The 18764-nt window shown below is 49.8% G+C and overlaps 1 protein-coding gene across 1 annotated transcript; it reads right to left on the bottom strand.

Moving 5' to 3' along the window:
- Positions 1 to 4439: 4439 nt before the first annotated feature.
- LOC149358501 (uncharacterized) lies at positions 4440 to 8064 on the bottom strand. Its single transcript, XM_089567560.1, has 3 exons — positions 7426 to 8064; positions 6011 to 6176; positions 4440 to 4651 (listed from the first exon to the last, which is right to left on the bottom strand). Exons 1-3 carry the CDS (start codon positions 8023 to 8025, stop codon positions 4440 to 4442), a joined length of 978 nt encoding a protein of 325 aa, XP_089423686.1. The 5' UTR covers positions 8026 to 8064.
- Positions 8065 to 18764: the final 10700 nt, after the last annotated feature.

The following is an 18764-nucleotide window of genomic DNA, read 5'->3' as shown; positions in this document are numbered from 1 at the left end:
GTGGCTCGCTAACTGGGAATAACAAATTACAAACAGATGTATGAAAGGATGCGCTCGCTAACAAGTCTAGGTGGTCGAGCCGATCGCGCCTCTCGATCGTTCAATGTGCGCGCCCGCAGCGCCCCCCCCCCCCTCCCCTCGAACAGACCCAGCAGCAAAAACCAAAAAAAGAATTCTATTGAAGGCGGGGCCAGACGTAGCTCTGTGACGCACTCCACAGACACCACGCCTCCGGCTTCCATCGGAGAACGAAGGGGTGATTTTGCCTTGCCGAGCCTACTCGACGAGGAGCGGGAGAGAAAAATTTCGAGGAGGGAACGGAAGGAGAGGAAGCTCGCTCAAAGAGAGGTAAAGAGTGTTTGTTACCCGAGGGTGGGCAGGGGCCCTTTAAGAAACAAAGTGGAAAGGGAGGTGCGATCCTCAATTGCCAAAAGCAGGCGAGGTTGCAGAACCCTTTCCACCACGTTGCCAGAAGTAACGTCCACGTATCGCCGCAAGTAGGGCTCGAGATTATCTGCCACGTGCTCGCGCGTTCCCTTTCGTAATGCTGACGACTGTAAGTCGCCTCTCAGAATCACACTCGCGAGCGTTGCGGTGATCGCCGAGCGGAAGCGCTACAGATACGCTTTCCGTTGCGCACACAAGGGGTGTAAGTTCGAGACCCGGTGTTAAGTTCTTTCCGGTGTATTTTATGTTCGGGAGTGTTCTGGTGATTTGCATGGAAGGACAAAAATTCGTGGACACTGCAAAGGCGAGATGTGTAAATGTCTTACTGTATTAAAAACATTTCTGTCTATGTAGCCTATTAAGACAGCATGCGGCTACGACAGAACAAACGAGTGAGAAAAGGTTTGTTTTAACAACTCAGGCAAAGAGTTGAAGGGAGTGACCCACGGACTCGTGATAAAACTTGTGAGGTTTTCAGACTGTACGCAGATTATTTCTACAGATTGAGGAACGATGGAATCACCGTCACACATTACGTTTATGGTTGTTTAACGTCCCAAAGCGAATCAGGCTATGAGGGACGTCGTAGTGAAGGGTTCCGGAAATTTCGACCACATGGGGTTCTTCAACGTGCACTGACACTGCACAGCACACGGCCCTCTAGCATTTCGCCTTCATTGAAATGCGACCGCAGCGGCCGGGATCGAACCCGCGTCTTTCTGGTCACCAACAGTGTGCCATAACCTTGCACTGAGCCACCGCGGCGGTGTCACCCATTACACGTCTCGGGTACTATTGATTTAGAGTCGATAACCGGCACTTCTGCTTTCGTGGTGAGCAGGAAGTATTTTAATTACAAGGTGGCATATTAGTATTTCTCGCAGTGGAAATGGCCCGTTGTCTCAGTAGATACAAATATTACGCTAAGTGTGCTCGGTCACAGCGTCTATACTAGTGCAACTGCTTAGGTAGGTCAAATTTCTGCTGTTTCAGTCTTATTTAAAAGTTGCAGGTTATGAAGATGACACTGACAGAAAATAATATTATGTTAGGATACATGTTATCAGGAAAGTGCAGGTCCTTGACGCCTACAACCTAATTTTGATGTATCTGCTCGACCGTTCACTGGCAGCTACTTTTGCCATTCCTCGATGTTAGCAAGACAAGTGATGTAAACGAAACGCAAAATATCATTTCAGGATATTGTGAATGCAGTCTTCAGTCTATTCTCTACCTACGCCTTACCAAAACTGTCAAATCTGTCAAAATGGTCAAACTGTCCTAGCGTGTGTACGGTTGCATCGTGAACATTCATCGTTGCATTGTTGCATTCTTTTCTTACTGATCGTTCACAATTTGTCGCAGTAAACAACACTTGCTCCTTCACTTCACCAGTCGAATCAGGCGTACCACAAGGCTCTGTGTTGGGGCCTTTGCTTTTCCTAATATATATCAACGACTTGCCTATTAGCATATGTTCATCAATTAACCTTTTTGCAGATGACTGCGTCATATACCGCGAAATTAACAGTGACGCTGATGTAACTCTTCTTCAGTCCGATATTGATCATGTTCTTGACTGGGCTAACACCTGGTGCATGGAACTAAACCCTAAGAAATGCGAGCACATGCGTGTTTCTCGTTGTAATGCTTCACTGCCCACGTATCTTAATAACATCAGCAGCGAATCTGTGTCTTGTTACAAATATCTAGGCGTATTTATTTCTTCTAATCTCTCTTGGAACACGCATGTAGATTATATAACTAACAACGCTAATCGCATGCTGGGCTACTTACGCCGAAATTTTTATCTTCCTCATAGTTCTGTAAAATTACTTCTTTATAAATAGTTAGTTCGTAATAAACTGGAATATGCTGCATCTGTTTGGGACCCCAGTCAAGAGACGCTCATCTATCAACTGGAATCCGTCCAGAACCGGGCGGCTCGTTTCATTCTTTCAAATTATCATCGCAACTCCAGCGTCACGACTATGAAAACAAGCTTGTCACTACCCCTGCTGTCACAACGTAGGAAAATATACCGTCTTTGCCTGTTCCATAAGATTTATTACGATAATCTCATTTTTAAGAATAAAATGATGTTACCACCCTTTTACATTTCATATCGCATTGACCATCGTCATAAGGTTGGTATTCCTTCATGCCAAACCAACCATTATCACAATTCATTCATCCCAAGTACGTCAGTAAGCTGGAATCACCTTCCCGGATCTATCGTCAAAATTTCTGATAATTCTATGTTTAAATCTGCTTTAACCAACCTGCTGCTGTCATAAACTCGAGAATCCTTAACACTGTCATCTTTTTTTTTTTCCCTTTTTACGGTTGTTTCACTTCTTTTATATGCGCGTGTTACTGCCTTTTGAACGTGATTTCTCTTGTCGTTTCTTTTTATTGTATGCTGTTGCTTTTTGTTGTTTTCATTCTGCGATATGCGCTGTTAATTTTATACTTGTTTTGACGTAACCTGTTTGTTCGTTTTTTTTTTCTGTGGTCTTCATTTATGTCTAATTATTAAGTGTATTTACAGCTGTATTTTTTGTTTCACTTTCGTGTGTAATCCACTTCCCTCTAATGCCCTCTGGCCCTGAGGGTAATGAAATAAATAAAGAAATATGTTCAAGACGCCGTCACCGTCACACCGTCACGTAGCCTTGCGCTTAAAGGAGTGAATGTCATCGTTAAACAGGCTCCGCTCGACGCACACTGCAATGAAGTAGTATGTTGTACAGCGCTCCGCAGAGTGCACTTGTGTCGTTTACCCCAAGGATCGAGGCCCGAGTTTATACTGCATGCACATTCCCATGGATCGTGTTGAACTCCTCGTCTCTTTAAAAGCAGCGTCATGCCCACCAGGCAGCGGAAATTGTCATAGATGCTCAGCAGAGGGCCCTAGACAGGTTTGTGGTCGACTTTGCTACTCATATTGTGCACCGAAGTAAGCAAGAATCTTTTGCCACTAGACGGCACACATTCCCAAATGTTGCAAAGTCCGGCTTGTTCCCAGTGGATGGCAATTAACCGGCAACTGAAAAAGTTCGTTATCGACGAGCTTAGAAGGATCGAATATGTGAAACTTTCAGATAAAGCATGGGAAGGGTTTCTGTGCCAGCATTTGAAACGGTGAAGTATTCGCCAGAGAAAGTCGCGATGTTCAGGCTTCTATGCATACTCTGCCGGTTGGTGACACTGATGACGTCATCTACTCAGGAAGTTCGTTCCGAACGAAAAAAACTGACGCCATCGAATGTAAAGCACACGGAGCATGGTTTGGCGGCATCCGACGACTCACGGTTATGTGTTAGCAAAGACAGCGGAAGTGTGAAACCTCTCCGTCAGTGAGATCATCCCCGAGCTTCTCCGCACTCCGTGGTTGTTGCAAGGAGAAGCCTGATTGTCGGCGCTGCTATATCGGCGGTTACGGCACCATTTTAAAAGCTGGCGCAAAAACGATTGACGTGCTTCACCGACAAGATTAATACATTCGAATCCGTGTTCCTCGCCGAGTTCTCAATAAAAGACTAAGCATCACACACTCGCTTGCTTGCTGGTGGAGACTACGGGAGCCCGTTAAGGCGCAGTTTGGTGCACAACGAAATCTGCAGACTAACTGCGTTCTGACCATGATGCAGCTAAATTTCGCGTCAAAAGTGGGTTCACATTCAGCGAGTACGATTAGAAAGTGACGCGGTGGTCGAATTTCGATGGAGGCGAAATTCTAGAGGCTCGTGCACTGTGCGATGCCAGTGCACGTTAAAGAACCCCAGGTGGTCTAAAATTCCGGAGCCATTCACTATGGCGTCCCTCATAGCCGGAGTGTCTTTGGGACGTGGAACCCTCATAAACAAAAGATTAGAATGTGAAGGGTGCCGGCTTCAGGATCGAGCGCATCGGGAGCCACTCGAACTCAGAAAACGTACGCCTGAGCCATTCAAGACTTTTTTTATGCTTGCGTCACAGCCGCGCAGAAATCACAACACCGCGGGTTGATGAGCTCTCGGGTCTTTGCCGCGCGGGCAAGGCGGCTTCTGCGCGTGGATGATGATGACACTGTGCCTCAGGTGGTGTCCTTTCGCCGTGGCCATTGACGCTTTCAGAAGCAGCGACCTGCAGTCATCGCGAAAGGCAGCGCGCCTGTCCTCGGGCACCCCGGAGTCAACCATGAAGAATGGAATGTAGCAATCTGCAAAAAGAAGAAAAACAATCACAGGATGGTTACGAGTTGCTAGCGGGAATTATCCAGCGTCAGCTATCGTTTGATTGCGAAGAAATGGACATAGATATGAAAGGCAGACTAGACTAGAGTGGATACTCTTTCCACTAAGCCACTGCTGCGTTGGCCTAGTAGTGAGAAGCATCAAAAGGCAGCTCAAAAAGAGTGCACAGGACGCAGCAGAAACAAAGAAACATAGGACAGCGCCCGTCCTGTGTTTCAGTGTTTCTGCTCTGTCCTGTGCAGCCTTTTTGCGCTGTCCTCAGTATGAACCTACTATGAATCCTCTTAGAACCCACTAGCCCAGGCTCAAAATTTAGTCTAGTGGTTAAAGTATCCGCTTCGTATTCCGGAGGTACTGTACGTGTATGCCCGAGGTGGATCTTTTACCTGCGGGTGCTCTCTACGTAGTGTGCTCAGAAGGGCTATGCGGACGGCGCTGATGACGCACATTTTTCAAGAACGAGCTAAGAACGGGTGACGCTGTAAAAATGTACATCGTTCATGCTCCCAGTGTAATGCACGTGACTCAGTGGTAGGTTTTGCAATGCTCGTACGTGTGCAGCTTGCGCTGTGAAAGACATAGACGCCGTCACAAATGCCGTCGCTTGGTCTCCGCTTCGGCTCATCGTGCATGGCGATTGTGCGTAGTTAGATTCGTACCTGCCGTGGCCTCGTGCCGTGGCCACCCCTACGACGTAGAAGGGACTACTAGCAGTTATCGCTGTAAAAATACTGGTCATACCTGTCTCACGAAGGATTAAAATAGCATGCAGAAAGAACTACCTCTTGGAAACAGCGCCGGAGTAGTAGATATGATGGCTTCATGTTTATTTCATTCCAATTATTCCTTCGTTCCTGTACAATTGTCTCAGGAACGCCACGCCTAGCTCCCGTTTCTTTGTTGTCTATCGCCCAGGCGTAGAGATAACTGGGGAATGGCATCGTTCAAGCTAAGCACTAAGAACGAATAAGTAAAACATTGATATTGGAATTGAATTGGCAGGCTACGCTGGCCCGCGCCAGCTAGAAATTGTACTGCCAGCCTTGACACACAAGACATACTTAAAACGTCCTCCAGTCACACAAAGAAAACCGTGTCTGCCAGACGCAGAGCTTTTTTTCACCCTTGGCTGAGCGGTTTGGCCACTGTTGGGATCGAGCGTTAAGGCATCCATTTTTTTTTTCAGTTCCCTTGTACAGCGGAAACAAATTAGTTGCCAGGAATCCGTGACGTCCCGTGTCACGTATATGGCGTCAGCAATCCAAACCGATGCTTCGAAGCGTGGTGCGAACTAATTACCCACAATTCCTCTGTCCGGGACTTACCAAGCCAGTTCTCGACGTGGGGCATCGTCCAGTAGTTGTCGTACATTTTGAACCACAGAAGCTGGAGCCCGGCAGCAGCAACCGCCTTTGTTTCGTTGTCCGCTATCTTGACCACCGCTATGGGTGCACTGTAGCAGAACCGCTGGGACAGCAATTTCTTCGGGTTCTGGGAGCAAAACGAAGGAGGCCCCATGAGGTACTAAACTCGAAAACTACACGGAGTGACATCACTAAGCAAAGGGCATAGATAAGGATACAGAAAAACACGGTGCTGCCCATCAACGTGATCGGGCCGCAGTTGCAACACCGCTGTTTGTCAACAGGGATATTTCCGCAGCCTCGCTTCCATCCCCCTGGGACGCCTTTACATCCCTTCACTAAAGCTTTTGCCGTGAGAGGGACACATGATCAGTTCTGTGGGCTTTTACCGAATTCATGCCGTTCTTCGCGCCAGTTTCATTCCAGCATGACCGCCATTATTCCGAAAAGTGTTAACTCGTCAGCGAAATGAAGTCTGTCCCTGAGGCAGAAAACAGGAGGAAACGGCTTTCGACGGACGTCGAATTCACGACGCAGGAAGAACATAACAGCTGCCTTGTTCATGCGCGGGAAATATCGGGGCCAGTGCGTGCGCAGGCGACTTGAATAATTATCACTCCACCGATGTAAGGATAGTGCAAACGTCAGAAAGGAGCGCGCTCTGTATCCCTTTTTCTGCAGGAAGTACACACAAAAAAAAAGACCGCTCAAATTTGAAGAAAATAATTTTTACCGCAGCTTTCGGGATTAAAAAGTATTCAGTAACCGAGTGAATGCGAAATGTTTGCTTTGCCCGCATTAAAGCAAGCGCGCCGCGAAAAGCAAAGCCTGTGGCAGATGGAATACCAATATGATTGATGACAAAGCCAGGAAGCAGTGATCGATCTAAGTAAAAAAAAAATGAAATTCAGTTGAGTGGAATCAGCCAGTAAAGCTGGAAGGGTACTGCGCGGGAAGGAACGAGTTGTTTGTATGGTGGGCACATTTCGAATTGCGCACCAGTGCCACCGCCGTCTAGCTTTTACACGCGGTACCATAAGAAAACTCTTGTCGCTTTCGCTCTTAATGCTTTCATTAATAGCAGCTCAGAACCAATTCACATTTGCCCGCTGCATGCCTTACAACATGTGCTTTGGAATAAGTGCGCACTTCATTGACACAGACAGAGAGGGCAAACGGCAAGACAGGGGCGCAACTGCCTACAATTACGACACTTCAAACCAAGCTAATCCAAAGGTCATGAACCAACTAGCCCGCGAAAGAATCTTACTTCTGCTTGCAACATGCACCTGTCTAAACCCATGCATGATAGAAAATCATTCTCCACAATACACTTGGCACGCCTACGACCGGCTACACCTGCACCAATTACTCACGGATAGAAAGGGCTTCCATTCTTCAGTACAGCAAAGCTGGTACCACACGTCTGTGATGGCGGTACCCGTAAAAGACACCGCCATAAACTCTCCGCCGTCCTTCAGCGCCAGGAAAACGTTTCGGTAGGCGCGCTCCAGATCGTCCACGTAGTGGAATGCCATGAACGAGTAGACGCGGTCGAACTGCCCGTACTTGTCCACGATGGACTGAACACCACCGCTTTCGATGTCGAGGACGTCGTAGACTGCAGCCGGATGGGCGTAGTTCTTTCGGGCGTACTCTACCGTGGACGCAGACTTGTCCGTGGCAATGAGTCGGCGGAACCGGCCCAGACGAGGCAGGAGGGCTGCCGTGACGAAGTTGCCCGGTCCGCAGCCCACGTCCAGATACTGGTCGTCGACTTCGGCAGGCCGCCTGAACTGGACGCTGTCCAGAGCTTCGAGCTTATCCCTGTATTTGTGCGCCCTCAGCCATCGGAAGGTCCTCGGGTCGCGCTCTTTGCCTGAGGTACTGGCTGAAGAAGTAGTCGGCGGCATGACAGCTATCCCTCTCAGAGACCAAGCTTTCAACGGCGTTCTCATTCTGATAAGAAGATTCATGGTGACGCCGAAGAAGACCGGAGTAGCTAGCCCTCCCAGTTATGCTCTCGGAATTCGAATACGGACACCAAACTGCGCGCGCTTCGTGCTGCAGGCGGGCTGTGCAGTTCCGCAGGTGCTGCTATTTATTAATGCGTTGTTTCTGACTACGTGTAGTACTCATGTGATAGAGATAACTAGCTAGCTATATAATGACTGTCAACACTTGCTCATGTGATAGTACGATAACCAGCTAGATATATTCTGTCTGTCACGGGGGTTTATGGCTGAAACAGCTGTTGTTGATAAAAATCTTCTAAGGCTTCTTACAACGTGTTTGCGTGGAATGACGAGACGAACTCTCGCTGCTTGTTGCCGCTGTTATTCATAATTTTAATGTAACATACCCACACTGGAGATCGCTCAAGGACAGCCGTGTATGGTGGCTAATCAACTGGAAACCAAAAAAAAATTGGAATTCGCCTTATGGAGTGGAACGCGACAGCTTATTGCAGCGGTGCCAGGGAGTCCACGGAACGCCATCGCCCCTTCAGCGCGACGCCTTGCCCGTTCGAAACAGCTTTGAACGCAACGCATTTTTGAGGAGAGGAAATCTCAGTAATTGCCTCACACCTCGGTGTACACGTGAACCCCGCCGTATGGAAGGGGAGGTAGGCAGAAGTGAAAGAAGAGAGAGAGAGACAGAGGAGCCGTAATGAAGGAGACGAAAATTGGATTTGAGGTATTGAAGTTGCAGTTACTGTCTCACTCATCTCGGTGGACACCCGCAGCCTCGATTATAGGTCGCCGGCTGGAATTACTGCTGCAAGGTAACTTATATAGTAAGTTTGTGCTGCCCTAAACGCTGAATCGTATTAAACTACCTGGAACATTCGGCACAAATGGTTGGCATTATAGGCTTTTTTTCCCGAAGCGCGGTGCCGGCACCTACAACTGCGACGCCGACGGCTCTTCGACCGAACGAGCTGTACACGCTGGTGCGTAACCGACTGTGTGAGGGATACTGAAAAGAACGCCATAGAACTGCAGAGATCACGCTCATATTTTAAACTACAACATATCGCATTAACAGCTGTCGCTGAATATCGCGTTGACACGCGGGGACCGTCATGTCACTTATGTTTGTTGTTTTTATGCGTAGCATATTGCAATCACTCTGTTCAGCCCTTGGGCGCGGCCGGGCAGCCACCAAACCACGTGACGCGACGTCACCAAACCACTAAAAAAAGAAAAAAAAGAAAGAAAAGGAAAAAAGGAAAAAGAAAGGACGGCTGAGCATGGTGGCGGTTGCAAAGGGGGCGCTCCTATCCATCCGTCCATCCATCCATCCATCCGTCCATCCATCCATCCGTCCATCCATCCATCCATCCATCCATCCATCCATCCATCCATCCATCCATCCATCCATCCGTCCATCCATCCATCCGTCCATCCATCCATCCGTCCATCCATCCATCCGTCCATCCATCCATCCGTCCATCCATCCATCCATCCGTCCGTCCGTCCATCCGTCCGTCCATCCATCCGTCCGTCCGTCCATCCGTCCGTCCGTCCATCAGTCCGTCCGTCCGTCCATCCATCCGTCCGTCCGTCCATCCATCCGTCCGTCCATCCATCCGTCCGTCCGTCCATCCGTCCGTCCGTCCATCCGTCCGTCCGTCCATCCATCCGTCCGTCCATCCATCCGTCCGTCCGTCCGTCCGTCCATCCGTCCGTCCGTCCGTCCGTCCGTCCGTCCGTCCGTCCATCCATCCATCCGTCCGTCCGTCCGTCCGTCCGTCCGTCCGTCCGTCCGTCCGTCCGTCCATCCATCCATCCATCCATACGTCACGGAGCAAAAGCTGCTGAGAAAATCGAGTGCCGCCAAGCAATACCTCGCGCAAAAAGACCGCACAATATGCAACGCATTCTTGGCTTAACCAAGCTAAACCTGGGCATCTTTATTAACCTTAACGCCCGAGTACGAGATATACGGGTTGTCAGGCATCACACGCGAGCGTGGAGTATAATTTTTGTCGCAATGATGCAGATGAGCAGTGGAAGTAGAAATTAAAACAGGACCGGGGCATTCACGCGTGCTGTATGTCATGGCGCGGGGGCGCGAGTGTGCGAAAGACACTGGTTGAAGCAGCAGTGTGTTATGTTGGTATAGCCCCGCCCCCATTATGCGTAGAAACATGCAGAGGCACCCGGCGAACACGGTAGCCGCATTTCTGTACCGACCAAAGCCTGCATGATAAGTTTTGTATAGGACAGGACGTCGTGGTATCAATACACTATATCACTTAAAACCTTGTAGGCTAATCCGAGCTATGACCCGAAAGACATTTATTAATGCTTCTGGGATTTTTCGCTCAAGGCCAACGCCGCCGACGACGACTCCGGCTCTTCTGCGACACGGGACCCTTAACGCTACCGCGTTAGCACTGGGAAGATTACAAACTAGAACGAAGGAAATACGCATGATTAGCATGTAGTCGGATGGTCATAATAAAAACAGGGCGTTTTCTTTTTCTTTCAGTAAGCAAAGAGGAACGTATGAAAGTTCGAACACGTAAAAAAGAGAGAAAGAGGAAAAATTTCATATGCGCTTCACATCCGGGTCTCCGGATTAGGTGTGCGGGACGTGGCTTGAGTTCGGTGTGATATGATACTTTCCCAACGTGTTGGTATTGGGTAGCATAAAACGGACTGTACTGGAGCTCATGACGCTCTGAAACTTAAAAAAATAAATAAATATCTCCCTCAGTCAACAAAGCAAGACGTCAGTATCAGCAAAAGTTTGCAAGTTGGCTTCGCCGCAAGGAGGTATTTCCTCATCCCTGCTGCACTGTGCCTTACAGAGAAGCCTGTCTGGGACTGCCAATGCACGCGTTTATATTCAACGAAGCACGACCCACTTCATTTTTCATCAAACATAACTTGATGTTACTGTGGCATCACATCGATCTATGAGGATCGCTCCAGACGCCGGACCAAACGACAGTTTTTTTTCCAGAACAAACACATGAACCATTGTGAAGTTCGTCTCGTTGAGGCCCTCCCAGACACTCCCCTCGCGGACATCGACGCATGGGTGCAATCACTCACGCATGACGTTCACCACAACACGCGACACATTGAAACTACAACCGAAACCCCTACACTCGACACGCGCCTATCCCACCTCTGGGTGGCTTATCACAGCCTCCTGGAACGCTGGAAAGGCAACAAACTTAACAGGGCACTTAAAAAGCGGCTGGCCGCGCTGCAGACACAAATTCAACAACACTCTGAGGAGCTCTGCCGGTCCAACAGGGGACAGATATGTGGCGGAATCGCAGGAAACCTGTCCAGCAAACGCGCATGGCAACTCCTCCGATACCTCATTGACCCCGCACACACCAAATCAGCGACAAAACACCACGTGACACGCCTCACACACGAACACATTGACGATCCCGACACTCTCCTAGACACACTTCAAACCATGTACATCTCTCCAGGCGCCCCCACACCTTTACCCCACTACACAGGAGAAGCAAATCCCACACTCGACACCGACATCACTGAGACGGAAGTCAGAGCGGCCCTCCAGATTCTCCGCGCCAACTCCGCACCTTGTGCAGACCAAATCACAAACTCCATGCTCCGTAATCTGGACGACCGATCAATCACCCAGATAGGATAGGATAGGATAGGATAGGAAAACTTTTATTGTCCAACAGAAAGAGGCTAGCCAGAGGGCTACCCGCCTAGACGACGGCCGAAAGGTCTTGACTCTCGGCGGCGGCTTCGGCCAGTCGGACGAGTTGTAACTGAGTCGCCGGGTCGGAGCTCAGTAGCAAGGTCTCCCATTGATCTTTTGTGTTTATACCTCGTCCCTCCCGGGGAGCATGAGGACATTCCCATAGTATGTGGTCCAAGGTGGCCCTAAGGTCGCAGTTTGCGCACGTTTCTGAAAATTGCCCTGGGTACATAAGACTCCAGAGGGCCGGGTTTGGAAAGGTGTAAGTTTGTAACCGGCGCCAGTTGACGGCTTGGTATCTGGACAAGGATCTATCCGCTGGAGGAAGTCTAGCTCGTTGGAAACGATAGTGTTGTGTAATTTCTCTGTAGGTCACCATGCGATCCCTGTCTGTAAAGACCACCTCGCTCGGGTCCGCCCGGAAAGAAAAGCCTCGGGCGAACTCGTGGGCCGTCTCATTACCAGGCAGGGATGCATGTGCTGGTGTCCAGACTAGTGTAATTTTCCGGTCTATTACATGACGGCCTAGAATTGTATTTGTTAGAGGGGAGACCCGGCCCCTGCTGAAATTTAGTATGGCGACTTTGGAGTCACTGATGATGTATCTCGCTTTTGTGCCTACACAGGCCAGTGCTATGGCAGCTTCCTCCTCTGTGTTACCCGAGAGTATGGAGGCACTTATTTTGAGGAGTTGTTTATTATTGACGACCGCGACGGTCATCGTGTTCTTACCATACTCAGCAGCATCCACGTAGACCACGTCCTCGTCTTTGTAGGAGCAGAAGCGTTTCTCTAGCGCCTCTGCCCGCTTGCTTGGCCCGGCGCACTGAGTGATGAATAGGATGCATATTCCTGGGTACTGGGGGTACAACTATATTGTCTCGAATTTTTCCGAGCATGTCAACTTTGGCGGTTCTTCTGTTATCTCGGCTGAGATTGAGTTTTTCTAGAATGGCCCTGCCGGTTGTGGTCCCGGCTAAGCGTTCGATTTGGGACGTTCTCACTGCTTCCGTAATTTCTTCCAGGGTATTATGCATTCCTAGCTCTAGGAGGCGGTGAGTGGATGTACGGATGGGCAATCCTAGAGCTTGTTTCGTGCATCGCCTGATAATTCCATTTATCTTTTCCTTTTCTGAAACTTTAAGATCAAGGAAGGGGGCAGCATACGAGATACGGCTTACTACGAATGCCTGTACCAGCCGTAGGAGATTCTGCTCTTTCATGCCGTGTCTTCTGTTTGCAATCCGCTGTATGAGCCGCATAGTTTGTTGCGCGCAGTTTTCCATCTTAGTTATTGCATCACCGTTATACCCGTTGCTTTGTATAATCATTCCTAAAATTCTAATTTTTTCAACATGAGGAATCTCCGCCCCTTGAGTTTGTAATTTGATGTTAGGGATGGTTCTAGTTTGTCTTTGATGCAGAGGTCGATAAAAAAAATGTTCAGACTTCTGCGGCGAGCATTGCAAGCCCCTACGGCTGACATAGTTTTCGACCTCATTTATGGCCTTTTGTAGTGTACTTTCGATGTGCGCGTCGTGTCCACGGGTCATCCACATGGTGATATCGTCCGCATACATGCAGAAATTCAAGCCATCTATCCCCTCCAGTCTCTTCGGTAGCCGTATCATGGCCAAGTTGAAGAGAAGAGGGGAAAGTACCGAACCCTGAGGGGTGCCTATGCTGCCGAAATGTATGTTTTGAGACTGACTTTCACCAAAGTGGATGCGCGCTATCCTGCCCGAAAGGAAATTGGCAATGTAGTTGTATGTGCGCTCCCCGACGTTTAAAAGAGCCAGGTTTTCTAATATCGCCTCGTGTTTTATATTATAGGAAGCTTTAGTGAGATCAAGTCCCACTATTACTTTCGCATCCAGCGACTTAGTGTCTAATATGTCATGTTTGAGCTGTATCATGACATCTTGCGTCGACAAATGCGATCTAGAACCTATCATCGAATGGGGGTATAAGTCGCTGTCTTCCATGAAATTGTTTAGTCGCGTTTGTATGACATGTTCCATCAGTTTTCCAACGCAAGATGCGAGGGATATATAGGCCATAGATTTTCTAGATTGAGCGGTTTCCCTGGCATAGGTATAAAAATTACCTTAGCAGTTTTCCATTGTTTGGGAATCTCACCCTTCTCCCAGCATTCTTGCATGAAATTGGTGAGCGCCGTTATAGATTTGTCATCTAGGTTTCTAAACATTTTGTTGGTTACACCATCGGGTCCGGGGGCTGATTTGGTTTTCAGTTTTAGTATTTCTGCTCGAACCTCGAATTCGTGAATAGGGACGTCTAGTTCGCTGTTGGATTTACCCTCATAGCGCGGTAAGGAAGTTTTGGGTGGCGGAGCCTATATATCGACAACGAATTGCATCGAGGAGTTCCTGCTCCGAACCTTCAAATTTATAACCTAATTTCTGTAAATTTTGTCGCTGTGTTAATTTACTACCTTCTGGATCGAGGAGGTGCCGAAGGAGGTCCCATGTTTTGGCGAGGCCGATATTGCCCTCAAGCTGGTCGCACATTGTTTCCCAGTTCTGATCGCAGAGTCTAAGTGCATATGCCTCAATCTCTTTGTTGTGGCGCGCTAGGCGTCTTCTGAGATTGCGATTCCACTTTTGTCTTTTTAATCGCTTTTCCATACTAGCTTTGGCCTCCCACATATGAAGAAGGCGGCTGTCTAGTACTTCAAGTTCCGCGTTGTCGTCGAGCGTTTTAGTCGCATTATTAGCATCCCTGCGGAGTTCCTCCGCCCATTGTTCTATGTTTGTGATTTCTGCCTTTCTCCCGTCCTGGTCACGAGCGTTGCGGAAAGCGTCCCATTCGATAATATGCGGGGAGCGCGTTTGGCGCTTGGCAGGGCCAACGTCAGTTTCCGTGACAAGTATGTAATGGTCACTCCCTAGGTTTAGCAATGAGTTGGACCAATTAGCTGTACCCGCATTCTTCACCAGGGTGAGGTCTGGGCACGTGTCAGCGCACACGCTGTTACCCATTCTTGTGGGGGTTATAGTATCCGTGAGCAGGGTGAAGCCCATTTGCTGTATGTCTAGCCATAGCTCTCTCCCCTTGCAATTCCCGTTTACAATCCTTGGACCCAGATCTGAAGATCCGGCTACCATCAGGCCTACCACGACGAGAAGAAACTTTGCTGTGTCGCCTCTGGCTTGGTGTAGCGTTCACCAACTACTACTCATTCTTAATCGGTATGGCTGATAGTCCTGCATGTTCCATCTGCGGGCATGACAAGACCATAACCCACATTCTTTGTGACTGCCCCGCCTACACCACCGAAAGGCAGTCTCTCAGCCGTGCGTTGGAGCGCCTAGATACACGCCCTTTCACGGAAATGAAGATTCTCGGCCACTGGCCGCGGCGGTCGTCGGCGGAGAAGGCCTGCAAGGCACTGCTCCGCTTCTTGAGAACTTCTGGCCTGCACGATAGGCTGTGACTTTAACGAGCAGTGACGTTTTATAGTGACTTCAATTTTCTGTTACCCTCCTTTCTCTTTCTTTCTTTATCCCCTCACCCCCTTCCCCCCGTGTAGGGTAGCAAACCGATTATTATTTCGGCTAACCTCCCTGCCTTTCCTCTTCTATATCCTCCTCCTCCTCCTCTCCCCTTCGTACAGGGCCGCGGGTAGCCCCACGCAGGGTGGTGGGCATTGAAGTCACCTAGAATAACCAGTGCGTGCTTGTTGCCGATACGCATTACTTTCCTGAAGAGGGAGTCGAATTTAACTTTCTTTTGACTTGGAGTGCTATAAATATTCAGAATGAAAAGACTGCGTTGAGTCTTTTTGGCCGGAATAAGTCCGACGAGGACGTGCTCTATGTGGTGGATGCCCGTGTCAGGTTCAATGGCCGTAATGTTCCTTCTAACGAATGTGGTAACATTAGGTTTGTCGCCTGTGGCGTTAAAAGCTTGATAACCAATTAATTTTGACGCGCCTCCAGTCTCCTGGAGGGCGATAACCTCTGGGTGGACCTTCAGAGACGCAAGAAGCTGCTGGAGGATTGGCCTTTTTCGCCGATACCCCCGGCAGTTCCATTGCCACACCTCCACACCTGGTGCAGACCAAATCACAAACTCATGCATGCTCCGTAATCTGGACGACCGATCATTCACCCAGATTACGAAATACTTCAACCAGTGCTGAAGGGAGGGTAGCCTCCCGCAGTCGTGGCGCCACGCGAAGGTAATATTCATACCCAAACCCAACAAACCACTTACCATCCAAAACCTTCGCCCTATTTCGCTATCCTCATGCCTCGGGAAGCTCCTCGAGCATGTTGTGTTAGCGAGACTCACAAGTGACATGGCGGACAACAATCTTTACCCGCATAGCATGGTGGGATTCCGCCCCCATCTATCCGCACAGGACGCCATGCTGCAACTCACACACTGCCTTTTTGACCCGCTTCTTCCAGATCACACCAAGGCAGTCTTATCTTTAGATCTTTCCAAAGCATTTGATCGCATTGAACATCAGGCGATCATGACTGCCCTATCCCCATTGAACGTGGGCGTACGCACGTATGCCCACATTCAAGCATTCCTCACTGAGCGCACAGCTGAGATACACTTCGGCCCTTTGTCTTCCCCCTCCTACACGCTTCAGAGTATCGGCACCCCTCAAGGGTCCGTCCTTTCCCCCTTTCTCTTTAACATTACCCTCATCCCCCTCGCCCGAAAATTGGCGACTATTCCGCACCTGAAGCACACTCTTTATGCCGACGATATCACCCTCTGGACCGCCCACGGCAGTGACGGCGGCATAGAGAACACCTTACAAAAAGCAGCCACACTCACCCAAAATAATGCACGGACCATCGGACTGTCTTGCTCCCCAGAGAAGTCCGAACTGCTCCTCATCCGTCCTAAGAACCACCGCTGTCCCCGCTCCCCCATTGTCATTGAACTGAATGGTGACCCGGTACCTGAGGTTGGCACCCTCCGTGTATTGGGCCTGCACATCCAGAACGATGGCAAGAACACCACCACCCTCAAGAAACTCAAGCAGGTTGTAGGCGCGATATCGCACCTCATTCGAATGGTTTCGGGACATCACAGAGGCATGAAGGAGCGCGACCTATGTCGCCTCATTCATGCCTTTGTCCTCAGCCGTGTGCTGTACACTACCCCATGCTTACAACTATCCAAACATGACATAAATGCTTTGGATGCTTTGATTCGCAAGGCATTCAAGGTAGCACTTCATCTTCCCCTCAACACACCCAAAGACAGATTACTAGGCCTGGGCCTCCACAACATGATCGCGGAACTGGTGGAGGCCCACCGACAGGCCCAATACATCAGGCTCACACAAACCTCCACAGGTCGGTATATCCTGGACTCCCTCGGAATCAGAATACCGGCCAACGACCCAACCCTCCTCGCCATCCCACGACCCGTTCACCAGGAGCTCCTCATCAGGCCGCTCCCGAGGAATATGCACCCGTCCCACCATGAGCAGCGCCGCAGAGCCCGTGAGAAGGCACTCCATCGAGCGTACGGCCCCGAGCCGGACGCCGTATGGGTGGACGCTGCCTGCACGGGTGATGAAGCGACAGCAGCTGTGGTGGACTCCTCTTTATCCGCCCTCCTCACACTACCTCTCCCTCCAGACACCTCCCCAGAAGCTGCAGTGGAAGACGCTATTGCACTTGCTATCACCCGCAAGGAAGCCCGGTACATTTTAAGTGAATCTAAAACTGCGATTCTAAATTTTGCTCGAGGCCGAGTCCATGTCCCTGCTTTTGGCATACTAGACTCGCCCGATGCACCCCCGCCCCGCCAAGTGGAGCTGATATGGGTGCCCGCGCACTCCGGGAATCCTGGAAACGAGGCAGCCAAACTTATAGCCCGAGGTTCTTTAAACCGGGCTCAGGTGCCCTCGGATCGGGGATTCACGAAGGAGCGCATGCACTCATTCAGCGAGCTGACGCAGGCCTACAGAGCCTCACGCCAGCTCTATCCACCGCCCCACCGCTCCATAGATAACAAACACGCAACGCTCTGGCGCAGACTAAAGGACACACTCTCTTCCCTCACCCCTTACCCTAGCCCACTATCATCCCTCCTTCCCCACTCCGGCATGCGCCCTATGCCCAGAACCCTTCGCCTCTTCCCTCCACATCCTTTCCCTCTGCCCGGCGGACCCTCCCCCGCGGGACCTAGAGAACCTCAAGACCTGGCAGGACTGGGAGACCCTGCTGCGCTCGGAGGACCCGGCCGTGCAGACCATCGCAACCAGCCGGGCTACCAGTGTTATGGACCTTAGGAACATAAACACTTGAGTGCAGTGGGGTCGTGCGGGGACCCTGGGGCGTGCTCCGAATTCTTTGTGCAATAAAGTTCTTTCTCTCTCTCTCTCGTTGTGGTATATTATTTTCCTTTCAGAGCAAGTAATTGTTAAAAAGTCATTATATAATATCTCTCTTGTTGACAGCCCGTTTTCAAGGACGTCGGGGCTCTTTGCCAAGAAAAGATCACTGCGGGTGTCATCCTACGATGTACAGTCGTAATCTGCATAAAAGAGAACGCTCGAGTACGTTGCAGATAACCTCGATCCCTATTTGCGGCGATATGCAGTGGCCGCGTTAAGAAACAAAGTGGAAATGGAGGTGCGATCCTCAATTGCCAGAAGCAGGCGAGGTAGCAGAACCCTTTCCACCACGTTGCCAGAAGTAACGGCCACGTATCGCCGCAAGTAGGGCTCGAGATTATCTGCCACGTGCTCGCGCGTTCCCTTTCGTAATGCTGACGACTGTACGTCGCCTCTCAGCATCACACTCGCGAGCGTTGCGGTGATCGCCGAGCGGAAGCGCTACAGATACGCTTTCCGTTGCGCACACAAGGGGTGTAAGTTCGAGACCCGGTGTTAAGTTCTTCCCGGTGTATTTTATGTTCGGGAGTGTTCTGGTGATTTGCATAGAAGGACAAAAATTCGTGGACACTGCAAAGCCGAGATGTGTAAATGACTAACTGTATTAAAAACCTTTCT

This window comes from Amblyomma mixtum, chromosome 2 (assembly GCF_055824585.1).
Source record: "Amblyomma mixtum isolate Tamu chromosome 2, ASM5582458v1, whole genome shotgun sequence".
Classification (NCBI taxonomy): Eukaryota; Metazoa; Arthropoda; class Arachnida; order Ixodida; family Ixodidae; genus Amblyomma; species Amblyomma mixtum.
This window is presented reverse-complemented; position numbering and strand designations above follow the sequence as displayed.

What these genes read in the sequence shown, in the direction of transcription:
- LOC149358501 (XM_089567560.1), bottom strand. Translation starts at nt 8,025, where the DNA reads ATGAATCTTCTTATCAGAATGAGAACGCCGTTGAAAGCTTGGTCTCTG. An exon ending in AATGGAAGCCCTTTCTATCC is followed by an intron (nt 6,177 to 7,425) that starts GTGAGTAATTGG and finishes TTTTGCTCCCAG; the next exon opens with AACCCGAAGAAATTGCTGTC. An exon ending in CCACGTCGAGAACTGGCTTG is followed by an intron (nt 4,652 to 6,010) that starts GTAAGTCCCGGA and finishes TTCTTTTTGCAG; the next exon opens with ATTGCTACATTCCATTCTTC.